The 15,686-nt window shown below is 49.8% G+C and overlaps 4 protein-coding genes across 5 annotated transcripts in view; 2 read left to right on the plus strand and 2 right to left on the minus strand.

The window, feature by feature from the left end:
* LOC119130207 (fibrinogen C domain-containing protein 1-like) overlaps positions 1-15,686 on the minus strand; it is a 559,732-nt gene that overhangs the window by 322,852 nt on the left and 221,194 nt on the right. The gene's annotated exons all lie outside the window — the stretch shown is intronic.
* On the plus strand, positions 353-9,535 carry pum1 (pumilio RNA-binding family member 1). 2 transcript variants are annotated; one of them, XM_037263770.1, is made up of 23 exons: positions 353-522; positions 2,022-2,193; positions 2,380-2,502; positions 2,723-2,791; positions 3,244-3,346; positions 3,441-3,631; positions 3,775-3,947; positions 4,016-4,274; positions 4,416-4,515; positions 4,605-4,703; positions 4,768-4,913; positions 4,985-5,123; positions 5,214-5,348; positions 5,462-5,776; positions 5,906-6,148; positions 6,233-6,503; positions 6,602-6,731; positions 6,806-6,940; positions 7,227-7,364; positions 7,470-7,595; positions 7,672-7,793; positions 7,967-8,159; positions 8,335-9,535. In XM_037263770.1, exons 1-23 carry the CDS (start codon positions 368-370, stop codon positions 8,464-8,466), a joined length of 3,669 nt encoding a protein of 1,222 aa, XP_037119665.1. In that variant the 5' UTR covers positions 353-367; the 3' UTR covers positions 8,467-9,535. The 2 variants fall into 2 exon arrangements, with proteins under 2 accessions (XP_037119665.1, XP_037119666.1); XM_037263771.1 differs by having other exon boundaries at positions 4,419-4,515.
* On the minus strand, positions 10,336-13,269 carry cdc42se1 (CDC42 small effector 1). The gene is made up of 5 exons (XM_037264298.1): positions 13,140-13,269; positions 12,125-12,326; positions 11,585-11,689; positions 11,447-11,518; positions 10,336-11,370 (listed from the first exon to the last, which is right to left on the minus strand). The coding sequence occupies exons 2-4, from the start codon at positions 12,176-12,178 to the stop codon at positions 11,450-11,452; spliced, it is 228 nt and encodes a 75-aa protein (XP_037120193.1). The 5' UTR covers positions 12,179-12,326; positions 13,140-13,269; the 3' UTR covers positions 10,336-11,370; positions 11,447-11,449.
* On the plus strand, positions 13,847-15,489 carry mllt11 (MLLT11 transcription factor 7 cofactor). Its single transcript, XM_037264296.1, has 3 exons — positions 13,847-13,992; positions 14,572-14,725; positions 14,885-15,489. The coding sequence occupies exons 2-3, from the start codon at positions 14,579-14,581 to the stop codon at positions 14,978-14,980; spliced, it is 243 nt and encodes an 80-aa protein (XP_037120191.1). The 5' UTR covers positions 13,847-13,992; positions 14,572-14,578; the 3' UTR covers positions 14,981-15,489.

Raw genomic sequence — 15,686 nt, forward strand, 5'->3', positions numbered from 1 at the left:
TTGTAATAAATGGCAGTTTAACTAAATAACATTTGAAATTCTCATCAGGTTGTTTTTATACTAAAAATACGAAGTCGATGGAAACACTGTTACCATGGCGACAGTCTGCATTACGTCACCCCCACACGCTTTGCGGCAGTGTTTCCCCGAAGCCACCCGCAATGTTTTTGTTTTGATTTAAATGACTCTTTTTTTTTTTTTTTTTACCGAGTATGGTATGATAAACAAAACATGACGGACATGCCACCGCCCCCTTCGGTACAGTATTCCTCCATTGACAAACGGCGTGAATGAGGTCCATAAATGCAGTACAGAACCGAACAAAGAAAGCGGGCCCGGTGCGGCCCTCCCCTCCCCGGTTGGCGCAATGAACCGCACGCTCTCTCCCGGCCCTCCCGTCCCTTCCCATCATGCAGCGCTCGCGTCTACTCCTCCGCCGAGCCGCCATGTTGTCGGAGTGAAATCCTGGGGCGTCAGAGAGAAGCTGGGGCCCAAATCCGTCACCATCCACCCTCTCCGCCGGTGAGTACCGCCCGCTGACAGCGCGCGATACCTCGACACGCCGCTTAGCAACGCACCGGTGCGGATCTTGTCAACATGATGGGGCTAAAGGGGTGTCTTTTGTGAGATGTAACAGACTCGCCTCCCGAGCTTACTGCCCCCCCCCCCTTCCTCCTGTTGTGTCGGTCTTCCGCTACAGACAGCTCGCGGCCCTTTGTTAGCACCCGCGTCACGAGTACCTGTCCGATCGCGGGGGGTACGGCACACCGGCAAGAGAGCCTGGCTTGCCGTCCCGCCGATCACCACCACCGCGGCCGCCGCTTGTTACTAAACACACTTTGGCGCCCATGTTTGGTCACCGGTTCACCGGGGGCTGCAAGCAGTGTGGAGTCGGACCGAGGGGACAGGCCGTGTTATTGTTGCTAGACACCGACAGAGCAAGCGAGCGAGCGAGCGAGTCCTTTCTCTCGCCAAACCCGCTTCTGGCCGAATACGAGCGAGTGAAAGCTTCGGTTATTGATCGTCGGTGCCGGTGCGCGTTCTGCCTGCTTTTGTTGTGTCATGTCCGCCGTGGAAGGGGGAAGACAAACGTGAGTGCCCGCAGAAGCTAACGTGTATTGTCACACCCCGTAAATGGAGCCGGTGGTGGGTACATGACATAGATACATTGCCCGGTAGACCCACACCATCCCACCCGGTGTTGGTTTCCGGGTGCCGCAAGCGTGTCATGTCGGTGAATGACCCGAGTTGTTGTGGATTTCCGGGTGTTTGTCTACCCGCCTCTTCGTCGCTGTAGCTTCAAAAACACCTGACACTTGCTTCAAAGCGTCTTTTGGGTGGTGATTTTTCATTATTTTATCGTGTTTTTCCATTTTTCTTTACAATCACTTTAGTGTCTTTTGTCTAATGGAGGCGTGTATGTCTGGAGATAGCTAACATGCTAATGTAATGCAACAATATGGCTCACTGCACTGCAGGGCCCAATATGAACCTGCTGGGGTCTTTTCTGTAAGAGATTAAAGGGGATAAGGTAAAGAGGGGGTTGTACAAGACGGAAGGGCCTGTGCGTGATCTATTATTTTGGGGGTGGGGGTTAGCATGCTCAGCATCCATCTGTCAGACTGCATCAGAAAGTGAGCATTGTTGTCATTGTCAAGGCAGACATTTTGTTTTGGCTCTAATCAGATTGTGCAGGTGAGTGCCTATAAACCGATGCCCGCAATCAAATACTTTCAGAATGAAGTGCAGTGTGAAGAGGCTAGAAAAAGATATTAGCTCAGCATGTTATACTGTTGGGAAATGTCTGAGTTGATTATTAAACTCAAAGTAAGACTGTTAGTTTGTTTTCACGCTTAACCTGTGCACGGATGGTTTATGGATACATTTGTATTGCAAGGGAATTGTACTGTTTGTCCGAATTATTGCCTGCTTCAAAGTCCTGATGAAATGCTGACATAATTGAGAATTATCTTTCACGTGGTGATGTCATCATGGCTTAACGCTTATTTTGTTGCTTCCAGGCTGTGGTGGAATGAGCAGTGTGTGCTGAAGACGAAAGCGGTACTCTGGCAGGATTCCTTCAGCCCCCACCATAGAACTACGTCTCCCAGCAGCATGCCCGTGGTGCTGAGCAGCGGAGGACACGCCCCTCCCACCGGGCAGACGCCTCAGGCCGCACCGCCCAGCCAGCAGGTAAGGCCGATCCAACCGAAAAGTCACACTCCCGGTGAAAACACGTCACGTGTGTTGATATTCCTTCCTGACAATTCTCTAAGTGTGCAAGCTGTTTCATTGTCAAACTCACCCCAAAACTAAACAAAGGGATTCTCATGAACGACCGAAAAACACCTTGGTTACCTCGCCATTTTATCCGCTCAGGGTGTGGCCGGCGCCGGACGCTCCCAGGACGACGCCATGGTGGACTACTTCTTCCAGCGGCAGCACGGCGAGCAGCCCGGAAAACATCGCTGGCCCACTGGGGACAACATCCATGACAGTCAGGTGCAAACAGTGCCTTGACAATCGACGCAATTCGAGTCCGTGCCGGGAGAGTAATGGATTTTGTCGACTAATTTGGCTCTATAACGTGATTAATTTTAATTTTGATTCAAAGTGTGAAAAAAAAGTCCCTTAAATAAACCGTTTGGGTTTACAGAAAGGGGAAAAAAAGCAACTCTTAAAGCACACAACGTATTTTGCTGATGCTGATTTTTGTCTTCAGGTGCGCTCCATGGACGAGTTGAACCATGACTTCCAGGCTCTGGCTTTGGAGGGACGCACCATGGGAGAGGTGAGACAAGCAAAATGGTTTACTTTTTAAGTCTGGCGTCAAATGGCATGGGCTGTTTCTGGCTGGTGGCTCTGGACGAACCCGAACGCTAACCGCAGACTTGATGAACAGGAAATCGAGGGCTGGTGGAAGTTGGCGGAAAGTTTCAAAGGGATGTGCGTACTCTGCCTTTGTCTTTCCAGAAAAACAAGATTCGAGGAAAGATGAGAAAGGCACCCAACAGTTTTGGCTTGCCTTCATTTTTACTCGACAAAAACATGAGTCTTTGTCTACACTTAGCCGGGCTATTTTTATTATTTGTTATTATATTAATGATATTTTATCACCCCCACGTCCCTGTAGATTTAATTGTTCGCAAGCATGCAGTGTAAATCTGTCCCACAAATGATTTTTCTTTTCTGTCCAAGTTTATATTGAACCGTTTTTTTTCCACTGGCTTTGTTTTCCTGCAGCTGCTCACCGGCAAGAAATTCTGGGAGACAGACGACTCCGGTAAGGATGGTCCGAAGGGCATCTTCCTGGACCAGTGGAGGGACAGCGCCTGGGGTGCCTCAGGTAGATGTTTGGATCTTTTTGTCACATTGAATGTGGAAGCAACGGCACTCGATGTTCACTTCCCTCACTCAAGCCTTGCTCCTGTTTCCCGCAGACCACTCGGTGTCACAGCCCATCATGGTGTCACGCCGACCCGGTCAAGGCTTCCACGGCGGCGAAGTGGGCGTGGGCTCGGTCATGTCGCCGCGATCCGAGAGCGGCGGGCTGGGGGTCAGCATGGTGGAGTATGTGCTGTCCTCGTCGCCCGCCGACAAGTTGGACTCCTGCCTGCGAAAAGGACCTTATGTGAGTCGCTGCCATTTGGAGCTCTTCTTGCTACTTTACTACACTCAGTAGACTGATTTCCTGCTTGTCAAAGAATTCATTTTCAGGTTTGAGATTTTTTTTTACACAAGTGTATGGAGCTTTTGTCATGTGTTATGGCACAGGGCCAGAGGGACGGCGAGGTGGTGGAGGACAAGCGGGAGAAGCCAAAGGTGCCGTTTGAGGCGGAAAAGTTGAAAGAGCTGGCGGAGGTGGAGGCCGACGTCATCAACGACGTCATCAACCCAAACGGTCTGGCCGTGCAGAACGGCCTGGACGTCGACGTCAAAGACTTCGGGTACGTCTCTCATCAGAAGCTTCTCCGCCCAAGCGACGTTTGGGGCCTCAACCGTGTTCTTCCCACAGCCGCCCGCCGGGCAACATGCAGCCGCCAGGCCCAGAGGGGGACCTGCTGGGCGGTCCGGGGGGCGTCGGCGTGGACGGGCTGACGCCTCTTGGCGGAGGCCCAAAACCGCCCGAGGACTTCTCGGGCGTGGACCAGGGCGGCGTTACCATGGACCAGATGGAGTCGGTGATGGAGCCGCTGCAGTTTGACTACAACTCGCAGATGCCCATGGACTCGGCGCCCACCGTGGGACTCTTTGATTACACCAACCAGCAGCAGGTATGTGCACTCATCCTCTTCCTTCCAAGTCCCCCCCACTCCTCGATGAGCAGAGAGGGCTGAGCAGTTACGGATGGATTGCTTTTTGATGATTTTGTGCAATCGATCTGAAGGCCCAGCTCACGTATTTCTTTTGTGCGGCAGCTCTTCCAGAGAAACAACGCTCTGGCCGTGCAGCAGCTGACTGCCGCCCAACAGCAGCAGTACGCCTTAGCGGCGGCGGCACAGCAGCCGCACATTGGTAGGAAAACGTCACACTTAGCCCAAATGATCACACAAATGAAAGAAATTGGATGTTATGGCTTTTGATGTTCTACCTGTTGTCTCCAGGTCTGGCCCCCGCCTTTGTTCCCAATCCTTACATCATCAGCACCGGCCCGCCCGGTACGGACCCTTACGCGGCGGGACTCGCGGCGGCGGCAACGCTCGGCAAGTGTCACAGCTTGATACACACGTAGGGAAGTTCGCAGACTTACAAATTGCGTGTTTGTAGGTCCGGCGGTGATGCCTCCTCAATACTACGGCGTCACCCCGTGGGGCGTGTACCCCGCCAATCTGTTCCAGCAACAGGCGGCCGCCGCCGCCAACAACTCTGCCAATCAGCAGGCGGCAAACCAGAGCCAGCAGAACCAACAGCAGGTCGGCCATACGAATGTTTGTTCAGGCCGTGAAGTCGTGACGTGACCAATATTTTTCTCTACACCCACAAGGTGATGCGTGCCGGAGGCAACCAGCGTCCCTTAACGCCCAGCCAGGGGCAGCAAGGCCAGCAGAATGAGCAGCTGGTTGCCACGGCGGCCGTCAACTCCGCCCTTGCCTTCGGGCAGGGGCTCGCTGCAGGAGTGCCCGGTGAGTCTCTTTAACCGATCGTTTTCTTTACAGTGCTCTTTAGTTTTCCTCACTTTGCTCGTCTTTTTTTTTTTTTTCTTCCCCTGCCAGGTTACCCGGTCCTGGCCCCGGCAGCCTACTACGACCAAACAGGCGCCCTGGTGGTCAACACTGGAGCTCGTAGCGGCCCCGTTCGCCTTATGGCGCCTGCTTCTGTCATCATATCGCCTTCTGCCGCGCAAGCAGGTAAAGGATGGTGAAGACGGCTCAACCATCACATTAGTTCAAGTGAAACTAAAGTAATTGTAACATTCAAAGCGAGCCACAGACAATTAAATATGTACGTTTGCTCTTGTCAGTTGCTGCTGCGGCAGCCTCGGCGGGCGGCGCCAACGGCGGCCTGGGCGGCGGCGCCAACGGCCCCTTCCGTGCCATGACGTCCCAGCAGCACCAGCACCAACAGCAGCAGCAGGGTGGACCCGGCGGCGGCCCTCTGGGCGGCAGCTCCTTCTACGGCTCATCCTCGCTCAGCTCGTCTTCGCAGAGCTCCTCGCTCTTCTCACAGGGCTCCGGCCAACCCGGCCCGGGTTCCGCTTCCCTTGGCTTCAGCCAGCAAGCCTCCTCGTCCCTGGGCGCCACGTTGGGGGCCACGTTGGGAGGCTTCGGCACTGCAGGTAGCAACAACCTTGTGATGTCATGTCACCTTGTACTATCCTTTTTTTTTTTTGGGTGGCTTCTGCTATTCTGTAAAATAATGTGACTAGGGTTAACTTAACAAGGCTGTTGTGGTTGTCTCCCTCTAGTGGCCAACTCTAGCGGTGGCAGCGGCTCGCGGCGGGACTCACTAACAGGCAATAGCGAGCTGTACAAGCGCACACCCTCCAGCCTCACGCCCATCGGCCACAGCGGCTTCTACAACGGCACGCTGGGCTTCAGCCCCTCACCCGGCCCGGTGGGCATGCCACTACCCAACCAGGGCCCGTCCCACTCGCTTACCCCACCGCCCTCACTCTCCAACCACAGTTCCTCATCCAACCTCAATTTGGGTAGGGTCGGCGACAACACAACGCGGGTTCTCTGACTTTTTAGGTCCGGTTAAATTCACGCCTGTGTCTGATGCCGCGTCACAGGTGGCCTGACCAACGGGAGCGGGCGGTTCATCTCGGCCGCCCCGGGCGCCGAGGCCAAGTACCGCAGCGCCGCCAGCTCGGGCTCGTCGCTCTTCTCCCCCAGCAGTCAGCTGTTCCCGTCGTCGCGGCTACGCTACGGCATGTCGGATGTAATGCCGTCAGGACGCAGCCGCCTGCTGGAGGACTTCCGCAACAACCGCTACCCCAACCTGCAGCTTCGCGACATCGCCGGACACATCATGGAGTTCAGTCAGGACCAGCACGGAAGCAGGTTAGCACTTAGCGACATTAGCGTTTAGCTTGTAGCTGCTGTAACGTTTGACAGTCTTTGAGGATATTAGCAGCATGCTAAGTCAACTTCTCGCACAGGTTCATTCAGTTAAAGTTAGAACGAGCCAGTCCAGCTGAGCGCCAGCTTGTCTTCAGTGAAATCCTGCAGGCCGCCTACCAGCTGATGGTGGACGTCTTTGGCAACTATGTTATCCAGAAGTTCTTTGAGGTATGCCTCACCGTACTTTGGGCTGTATTTTTTTCGTAGCATAGCACGAGACATAGACTTCCTTTCATGTGCAGTTTGGCAGCTTGGACCAGAAGCTGGCGCTGGCTGAGCGCATCCGCGGCCACGTCCTGTCGCTGGCCCTGCAGATGTACGGCTGCAGAGTCATCCAGAAGGCGCTGGAGTTCATCCCGTCCGATCAGCAGGTCATTGTGAGTATGACGCGCTTTCGTTCTGACAGAGTCAAAAATAATCCTAAAACGGCAAGGGGAGAAAAAAATCACATGCGTCTCGTACACATTCATAGGTCTGTCTTCCTCTATGTCAAGAAAAGTATGTTTAATAAAATGATTTTGTAGAGTTGGGCTTTAAAATAGCAACCAAGGGTGTTCAAAGTGCGCTACTATTTGTTGGCCACAATTAAGTCCCAGAAAAAAAAAAAAAAGCCTGCTGGGAGGCACTTTGATTCCTCGCAAACGGTGACTCATCTTTTGTCAGAGCGAGATGGTGCGCGAGCTGGACGGCCACGTGCTCAAGTGCGTGAAGGACCAGAATGGCAACCATGTGGTGCAGAAGTGCATTGAGTGTGTGCAGCCGCATGCGCTGCACTTCATCATAGACGCCTTCAAGGGACAGGTAGTAGCCGCATGCACGGTGTCGCCATGGCAACGCAAACCGCAGCAGCCTCCTACTTTGTACATGAGAAGCATAAGTGCAGCTAGCGTTTGATTTCTGCACCAGGTGTTTGCCTTGTCCACTCACCCGTACGGCTGCCGAGTCATCCAGCGCATCCTGGAGCATTGCTTGCCCGAGCAGACGCTGCCCATCCTGGAGGAGCTCCACCAGCACACGGAGCAGCTTGTGCAGGTCCGCTCGCACCTTCGCATCTCCACATTGGAGCAGCATGCGAGGTTCAAACCCTTTGCTGCGTTTGTTCGTGCAGGACCAATACGGCAACTACGTCATCCAGCATGTGTTGGAGCACGGCCGAGCCGAAGATAAGAGCAAGATCGTGGCGGAGATCAGAGGGAACGTGCTGGGACTCAGTCAGCACAAGTTTGCCAGGTAGCGCACGGCGGCGGCAGCAGTGTGTGGGTTTGAGGGGGCGGGGTCTAGTGAGTGGTGGAGGCGGGAGTGCTGCTTGTCATGCTCCTTGCCCGTGTTCTCATTTTCTAAGCCAAGCTGCCACTGTCATTCAAATGGGAAAAAAAAAAAAAAACTCTCTTCCTGTCCATTAGCAACGTGGTGGAGAAGTGCGTGACGCACGCGTCGCGGGCAGAGCGAGCGGTGCTGATCGACGAAGTGTGCAGCCTGACGGAGGGCCCCCACAGTGCCTTATACACCATGATGAAGGACCAGTACGCCAACTACGTAGTGCAGAAGATGATCGACGTGGCCGAGCCCACCCAGCGCAAGATCGTCATGCACAAGGTGCGCGACGTGGACGTAAAAGATACGCAAGGCAAAAGCCCACGAGAACATCCGATGTTTGTTTTTGAATTCTGAAAGATGAAACAATGTCTCAATCCAAAAGAGTTTTATCTGAGAGGACATTTTGAGTGACCGATTTTTTATTTATTTTTTTTCCCCCAAATGTGCTTTTCAGATCCGGCCGCACATCTCCACGCTGCGGAAGTACACGTACGGCAAACACATCCTGGCCAAGCTGGAGAAGTACTACATGAAGAACGGCGTGGACCTGGGACCCCTGTGCGTGCCCCCCAATGGCATCATGTAACCCCCAGCACCACCACCCCTCAAATATGGTCGTAACCCCTTCAAGAATTACCACCCCCAGACCTTTCCAGTCCCTCAGTTTCCATGGTAACTCTTTCAATAGTCCGGCCTGCTGACCTCGGGGTTCTGTTCCACCTCTCCCATTATCATTTTTCTTTTCTTTTTTTTTTTTTTTTCCACCCCCTATTTAACTTTTGGCTCCCTACCACTATTCGGAATGTCTATTTAATTTGTCGGCCAATTGTAGAGGAGTGCACACGAACACGCGAGCTAACCAGCCTACACGTCATTTAGCATGGGAGTTTTCTGGTCTTGCTTCTATAAATATAACATGTATACTTGGTGTAGAATCTTTGCATATACAGTACATATGAATATATATATATATAAATATATATATACAAACTTTGTAGGTTTTTTTCTGGTTTTTGATGTTGAATCTGTATCTATAATGTATCCTAGTAGTGACCACGCATACTTCTGACTGTATACTTGTACATTTGTAAACCCTTGTAATGTAAAAGTGCTTTACCGCCCTTTTTTGGTATGATAAAAAAATTTAGGGGGAAAAAACTTTACCTGTGCATTTCAGTGTAAATTCTCACTTTTTGGTTTGTGACATGAGTTATTGTACATTGTAAATTGTAATATCAAGTTTAGCTTTTTGCTTTGTTTTCTCCTTTCTATATCTATACAGTGTAGTACTTGTACAAAAAAATCGCACCACGCTTGGTTTTATCTGCTTAAGTTAAAAAGAAAAATCTCCTACTGACTCCATTGGTTTTTTTACACTTTTTTTTTTTAATCTTTTTAATAGAAAAGCTTCACTTTTGGTGGGAGAAAACATGACTTGTACAGAGGAGATACCCCCCCACCCTTATTTCTCTAGTGCTGTAAGTGCTGTATCATACTTGTCCATGATTTTTTTTTTTGGGTTGAAAAGAGATGAAAGGCAGCCATTTTTTGAGGTGAAGTTTAAAAAAAAAAAAAAAAAAAAAAAAGTAGAAAAAAGCCACCTTGTGTATATTTACTACTACGAGCACACCTTGTAACCATATGTGTATAGTTAACAAAAACCTGTGTATGCTTACTTGCCTGGGCAACTATTTTTTGTAACTCCTGTTGTAGATTGTCTCTAAACAATTGTGTGATCTTTATTTTGAAACCAAACAGAAAAAGAAAACCCCCCAAAAATGTTGAAAATTCAAATCTGTGTGTCTGTGTCTTTCTTGCTTACTTGATTCAATGCCTGCGCTTGATTTAAATGACTTTTTTTTATTAATATTTTCTTGATTTCAAGCATAGGTAATTGAGAGGATCCGGAGCATTATTAGTATTAAAGCATAATTAAAGTGAAATAGGGTAAAACTGTCTGTTTGACAGCACATATGTTCGCGTTACCTCTTATTTACAAGAAAAATAAATAAACACCAGAATTGGGGCAGGGTCAATTCTCAAATGCAGCAGATTCTTCAAAGATTTGTTTGTGTATTGCAAAACGCCTTTAAATTATTCACGGAAATTAAATCAAGCAAATGTCATTTACATCCCAACGTCTTGGGCATCAATAATTGCGTGTTGTTTTCCAAATGTTTTAAGGTTTGCGCCCACCGTTCAATAACGTTTATGTTTATATTGATAATGGTTTAATCGTGTGCTTCACACATTCACCGCAAGAGGGCGACAGAGTAATTCAAAACATCAATTTACATGGTTACGCACAGCCGGATTATGGGGGGAAGCACATTTAGGGTAAAAAAAAAAAGAGCAATAAATATTCTAAAACGGATAAAATCCTTCTATGCAGTCTGTGTAGTTTTTTTTTGTTTTGGTGGAGGGACTAAATGTAAAGAAGAGCGCTTTCTTCATATTTGAAAGAATGCCTTTACTGAAGTTGTTCATTGTGCATGCGAATGGACCTGCCAGCACCTTCCTCAGGAAACACTGCAGCCATTCATAGTACAGGAAGTGTATGAGCGTGTGGCCAGGAAGGAGGCGGGAAGCCAAGGCAGGCGTGCAGGAAGGAAATGAGGAGGTCTGCTGAGCAAAGTCCGAAAACGGGAACATGCCACTGGACTTGTTTTTCTCGTTGGCCCGCTGTGACGAGGCTCACTACACAACAAGTGTGCTGCGCGGGCGCCGTTTAGTGGTGTGCCAAAGAATGACTGCACTACAGCAACTTTGTGTCCAGCTGTTACTCATGTATGATTTGCTCACACACACACACACACACACAGGGAAAACTTTGGAAATACACACACATACGCACAAATACCTCCATTTCATGTCATTACGCCAAATCCTTTAACAATGCACTGCCAGAAAGAAGCGTGGTTTTATTTATCAGTCACAAAGCGAGCGAGCGAGCGAGCGGAGCTTAGCATAGCAAGCATGTGGATGGCGTGTTAGCAAAACCTCACGGGTGTGTGTGTGTGAGAGTTGTCACATGATCTGGTCACCCTGAGTTTCTGTCGAGGCCAAAGTTCATTTCATCTGGTCACAGACTGCCATTTTCTGGCCTGAAATTGTCCACGGCTTGTCAGGAAGCAGTCACATGATCCAGAAAGTCTTAAAAGAGGAAGTCCTCCAGTGCATCAGACTGCGACGTCATCGCTCAGGTCGTATGTCCTATGAGCTCAAAGCATCCCGGGAACTTGACGTGCAACAAACGCCGGCAATTGTGCAGAAAGCGAGCGGGCGAAGCCGAGTCCAATGATGTGTGTTTTTATCCTCGAGCGGTAACATCATTTCGTCCCTCCGAGTCGGTCGGCGTCAAACTGAAACCCGGATGACCGGAGGCTCTGCGCTTTTGGCCAAGATGGCGCGCTCCCCAGCGCCCCCTCAAGGACGGACGCTGGGACTCCCGGGATCGGCGGCGGAAAGGACTCTCGGCACCGCGAGACACCTGACAAACACGAGTGTCAACGTGCGGCTGATGAGAAAGAGGAAAGAAAGACCAGAAAAATATGGTGGTGCTTTACCGGCTACAAGAGGCTGTTCCTGCCGTTCAACTGTGGGCATTTGGAGCTCATCTGCTCCTGAACAGACCCCGACTGTGCTCAGAGAGAGAGAAGGTGAAGGGCCCCCGGCGGTGCCAATGTAGGCGGGCTTGCGCTTACCGGCTGGAGTCCGTCGGCCATCTCTCCTGAGCCGATGTGCGTCAGGTGGATGAAATTAGTGGGCTCGCCGATCATGCTGCGGTCGATCCTCCGCCTCCTCCTCTTCTGCACACACGCAAGCACAGGTGAGCGACACGCTAACTTTTCTTCTTTTGGTCTGTTTGCGTCGGGCCGTAAACAGAACACGATGTGACTAACGGTGTCGGACGCCTTAGGCGACTAGCTGCTCACGAGTCACGGAGGCCCGCCGCTTGCTTTTCCTGCCCCGTGACACAAAGGAAAGTCCCGTCAAGCTCCCCCGCGAGCGAGGTCATCGGCGCCACTATTGTTGTTGCGGCAGGCCAAAAAGAAAAGTCTAAAAATAGAAGCGACGTCGCTGGCATCCGGTGCGTCCATTCGCAACATGAACGTCATCGTCGCTATTGACCGGTTCTGGCTTTAAACTGTTTGTTTGGTCCACTTTGTCTCCAACGTGGCGAAACCACACACAGCCAAGCCCGCTGAGGACAAAAAGGCTAGCGCAACACAGCGGTGTCTCACCGGCGGCGCTTTGGCCATGACGCAGCAGGCCATCTTGTGCCAGAATTCGCTCATGCTGACGCCCGCCTGCCGTCGCCCTGCCGTCGCCTTGCCGTCGCCCTGCCGTCGCCCTGCCGGCCAGCGGCTAGTCGGGGAACATCCAGAAGGCTGATTGGCGCGGCCCAGTCTGGCCCGGCCACCGCTCACCAGACAGCTGTTGGATCTGCAAACACAAGTTGAACTTTAACGTTGCCGTTTCCAGTTAAGAGCGAGTTTCTGATCCACTCGAGCAAACAGTGCACTGCTTTTGGTCCCAGCAGCTCAAAGCGGATGATAAAGCAGGAATGCGCGAGCGACAAGCAGCTTCACGTTCGCCGACAGGAATGTTCCCGTCAACGCCGCAGGGAGCAGCAACACGTTCGCAGACGTTTGCCCATGCGGCTTGCCGCTGCTTTGGGGGTCGAGTGATCATGGTCACAAAGGTCGGGACCGCATGCGTGCGTGACAGTATTGATTTTGTGTTGCATTTGTCCTCATCTGGGTCTCAAGTGAGCTGGAGCAGATCCCGGCTGACTTTGGGCGAGAGGCCCGGAACACCCTGGACTGGTCGCTAGCGAGCCAATGGTGGGACACGATCAAGCATTCACTATGACATTTCTCAATGAAACTCAAAGAGAGTGGAAACCTTTTTCCAAAAGTTAAATTTGCCCCATGAGCAAGCTTGTAATTGACTCAGCTCACTGTGACTCCGCCCCCTCGCCCCAATAATATTGGGGCCCTGACTTGAGTCAAAATGTAAAATTTTTCTATAGTTGAGACTAACTGTGACTGCAACCGCCTGCCCCTGAACTTTATCCTGGGTTAAGAGCAAACAAACGCAAGCGAGGCAAATTAGATTGTTGCGCGACAAGCAAACTGATCTGAGAGCTGCCAAACTGCGAGCTGTCAATCATTAACGCCTTCAAACGGTTCCCTTCATCTGAACTTTGACACATTGCAGGGTGAGCAACAAAAGAAGAAAACAAAAATGACTCACCAAGAAGCGGACTTGAAGTGACTGCACGCTCAACTCGTTTCTCTGTCTCACTGACTCGATGTCACAGTCTTTCTTTCTTGAGGGGGGTTTCTTTTTTTCCTTTCTTTTTTTTCTTTTTGAGGCGCGGTCCTCAAGGAGGAAGTCCCGCCTCCCGGTTCCCGCCCAAGCGAACACCAACACCGACGTCGCCCCCTTCCGGCACTTTATGATCATCGCTGCAGTCGCCCGGCCCAAAAGCTCGTCAGTGACGTCGACATTTCATGTGCACAAACGCGAAGACGCTTCATCATATTAAAGTCATTTATAGTACAGTAAAAGGTCAAAAGAATAAATGACGACGGCTTTGCGCATTGTGCGTCTGCAGTCTGCAAATCTTCCAGTAATACGAAATAAAAGGCAAAAGTAAAAGAACACAATTTCTTATCCCTTTACTATATTTCCATATATAAATATATTACTATATTTAAATATTGATTTAAAAATCATAATCGATGGAAACTTTAGATCCCTATTGCACTAATTCCGGCCTCTACGCAATTATGTAGAATATTGTATTTTTAGCAAGAACATCATTTTTCCCTCAATTGTCGTCAAATCCGCAATGAATTGTGGGTAAAACAGGATAAGCTGCGGTCTCGGCTGAAGTGTTTCTACACTTGCTTTAAACACGCACTTCGGACACACTACGCACTTGATTCCCCCCAACTAGAACGCTTGATTGCGAGTATTTGGACAGGGCCCAAATCTCATCATTCTCAACCTGTCGTCCACTGCAGCATCTGGCATCTTTATCGTCAGCAAAGCAGCACAAGACAACAGACAACATTCAAGCGTATTTGCACTCTGGAAGAAGGTGATTTACCGTTTTTATTGTCTCAGAAATTTATTCAGACATTTGCGGCGACGAATGTTCTCATTTTGTTCATTGCTTCAATGCGCGACAATTCAACGGTATGACGTGAGAAAAGAAAATATCGCCTCCTGTTCCTTGACATGGAAGAGAGAAATGAAAGCAAGTGTGTACGTTGACATTAATTGGACGACGCTCTAAGCTTTTTGCTTTCATCTTTGTGAAATTGTCTTTTATTTATTTATTTATTATTCCGGTCAACGCCTTAAAATGAACGGCAGCAGATGCGAACGGCGACCGCTCGAATGAAATTGGTTAATTTATCTTGCACCGTCATGATGAGTCCAGAGAAAAAATAGCATTTGTGAGCAAATGTGCTCAATCTGTTCTCACAATTGTAAGCGTCTTGTTGTGCGCCCATTTTCACAATTAAGACAAAGACAGCATGAAGCGAAAAGGCACATAAAAAAAAATAATACATGAGTAAATACAACTGCCTCCCTGTGATTGACTGGCGACCATCGTTTATCTGTTCATAAGCCGCGGTTGATGTCGACTGGCGAGCGTTTGTCTGTGTTGAAGGTCAACGATGATGGAGAAATCGAGTAGCCAGTATGACTCGTTCATGTTCTGGAGGCAGCCTGTTCCGGCCCTGGATCTTTCCGAGCTGCGGGACCTCGGCTTGCTCGACGGTCCCGGCAACCAAGGAGACGGGCTGATCAAACGGGATGAACATGTGAGTGGGCGGGGCTAAAGACACCACCCAAGAGCAATACACAAATTAGACATGAGGAAACGTTCCCATTACAATACCCAACCAAAAGTGTCATTGTTCACAGACCACCGTGATGGTCAAAGGTCATATTTGTTAGCAATGACGATGCGCTGCGTGCAGGAACCGGAGTTGAGCGAGTTCTCGTCCTTCAACTACTGGAGAGATCCGATCGCTGATGTAGACGCTCTGCTGGCAGACCTCAACCTGCTGCTCTGAGCCCCGCCCTCTGCCCCACCCAGATGAAGCATGTTACAAAAGCTGACGTGATGCCGTTAAATTGCTGCATGTCGTGGTCTGAGCCTGCAAAACTACAACTGCCACTTTTGAGGTTGACAGATTAGCTCATCGCTTTAATGATTTTGCCTTTTTTTTTTTTTTCCAAATCAAAAATCTGTTGTTTTAATATATTTTTAAGGCGTGTTTACGTTTTTGCCTATTTCATGCAGCTGATTTGATCAGCCTCACGCTTTAGCCCCTGGACAAAATAAACATTTTTGTCATTTGAATGTACCAAACAATGGCAACAACAATGAAATGGATTTTCTTTTGCTGCAACGGCAGCTGTTCGTGAATTCTCAAAGCGTTCGAGGCCAATGTCAACAACAAAGATAGCAGATTCTGATCTATTGTTTGTTGTTCTCGTTTGTCACAACATATTTTGACTCCAGTATCAGCAAACCTTCATCACAATCTTCCTAGAAATAAAGAAATGTCGTATTTTCAAAGCATTTTATTCATTTCTCCAGCTGACATGATGCAGGTATATAACGGCACATCTTCACCAAGCCGCTTGGACGCTCTAACAATTTGAAAGGGGCGCGGCGACGGCGCACTATCTTAAACTCTACGCACTTGCAACACCCCCCCTCCAAAGGAAACGTGCAAGGGTGCAAACAGATGAGAATTTGGACGAGGCCTTACA

This window comes from Syngnathus acus, chromosome 11 (assembly GCF_901709675.1).
Source record: "Syngnathus acus chromosome 11, fSynAcu1.2, whole genome shotgun sequence".
Lineage (NCBI taxonomy): Eukaryota > Metazoa > Chordata > Actinopteri > Syngnathiformes > Syngnathidae > Syngnathus > Syngnathus acus.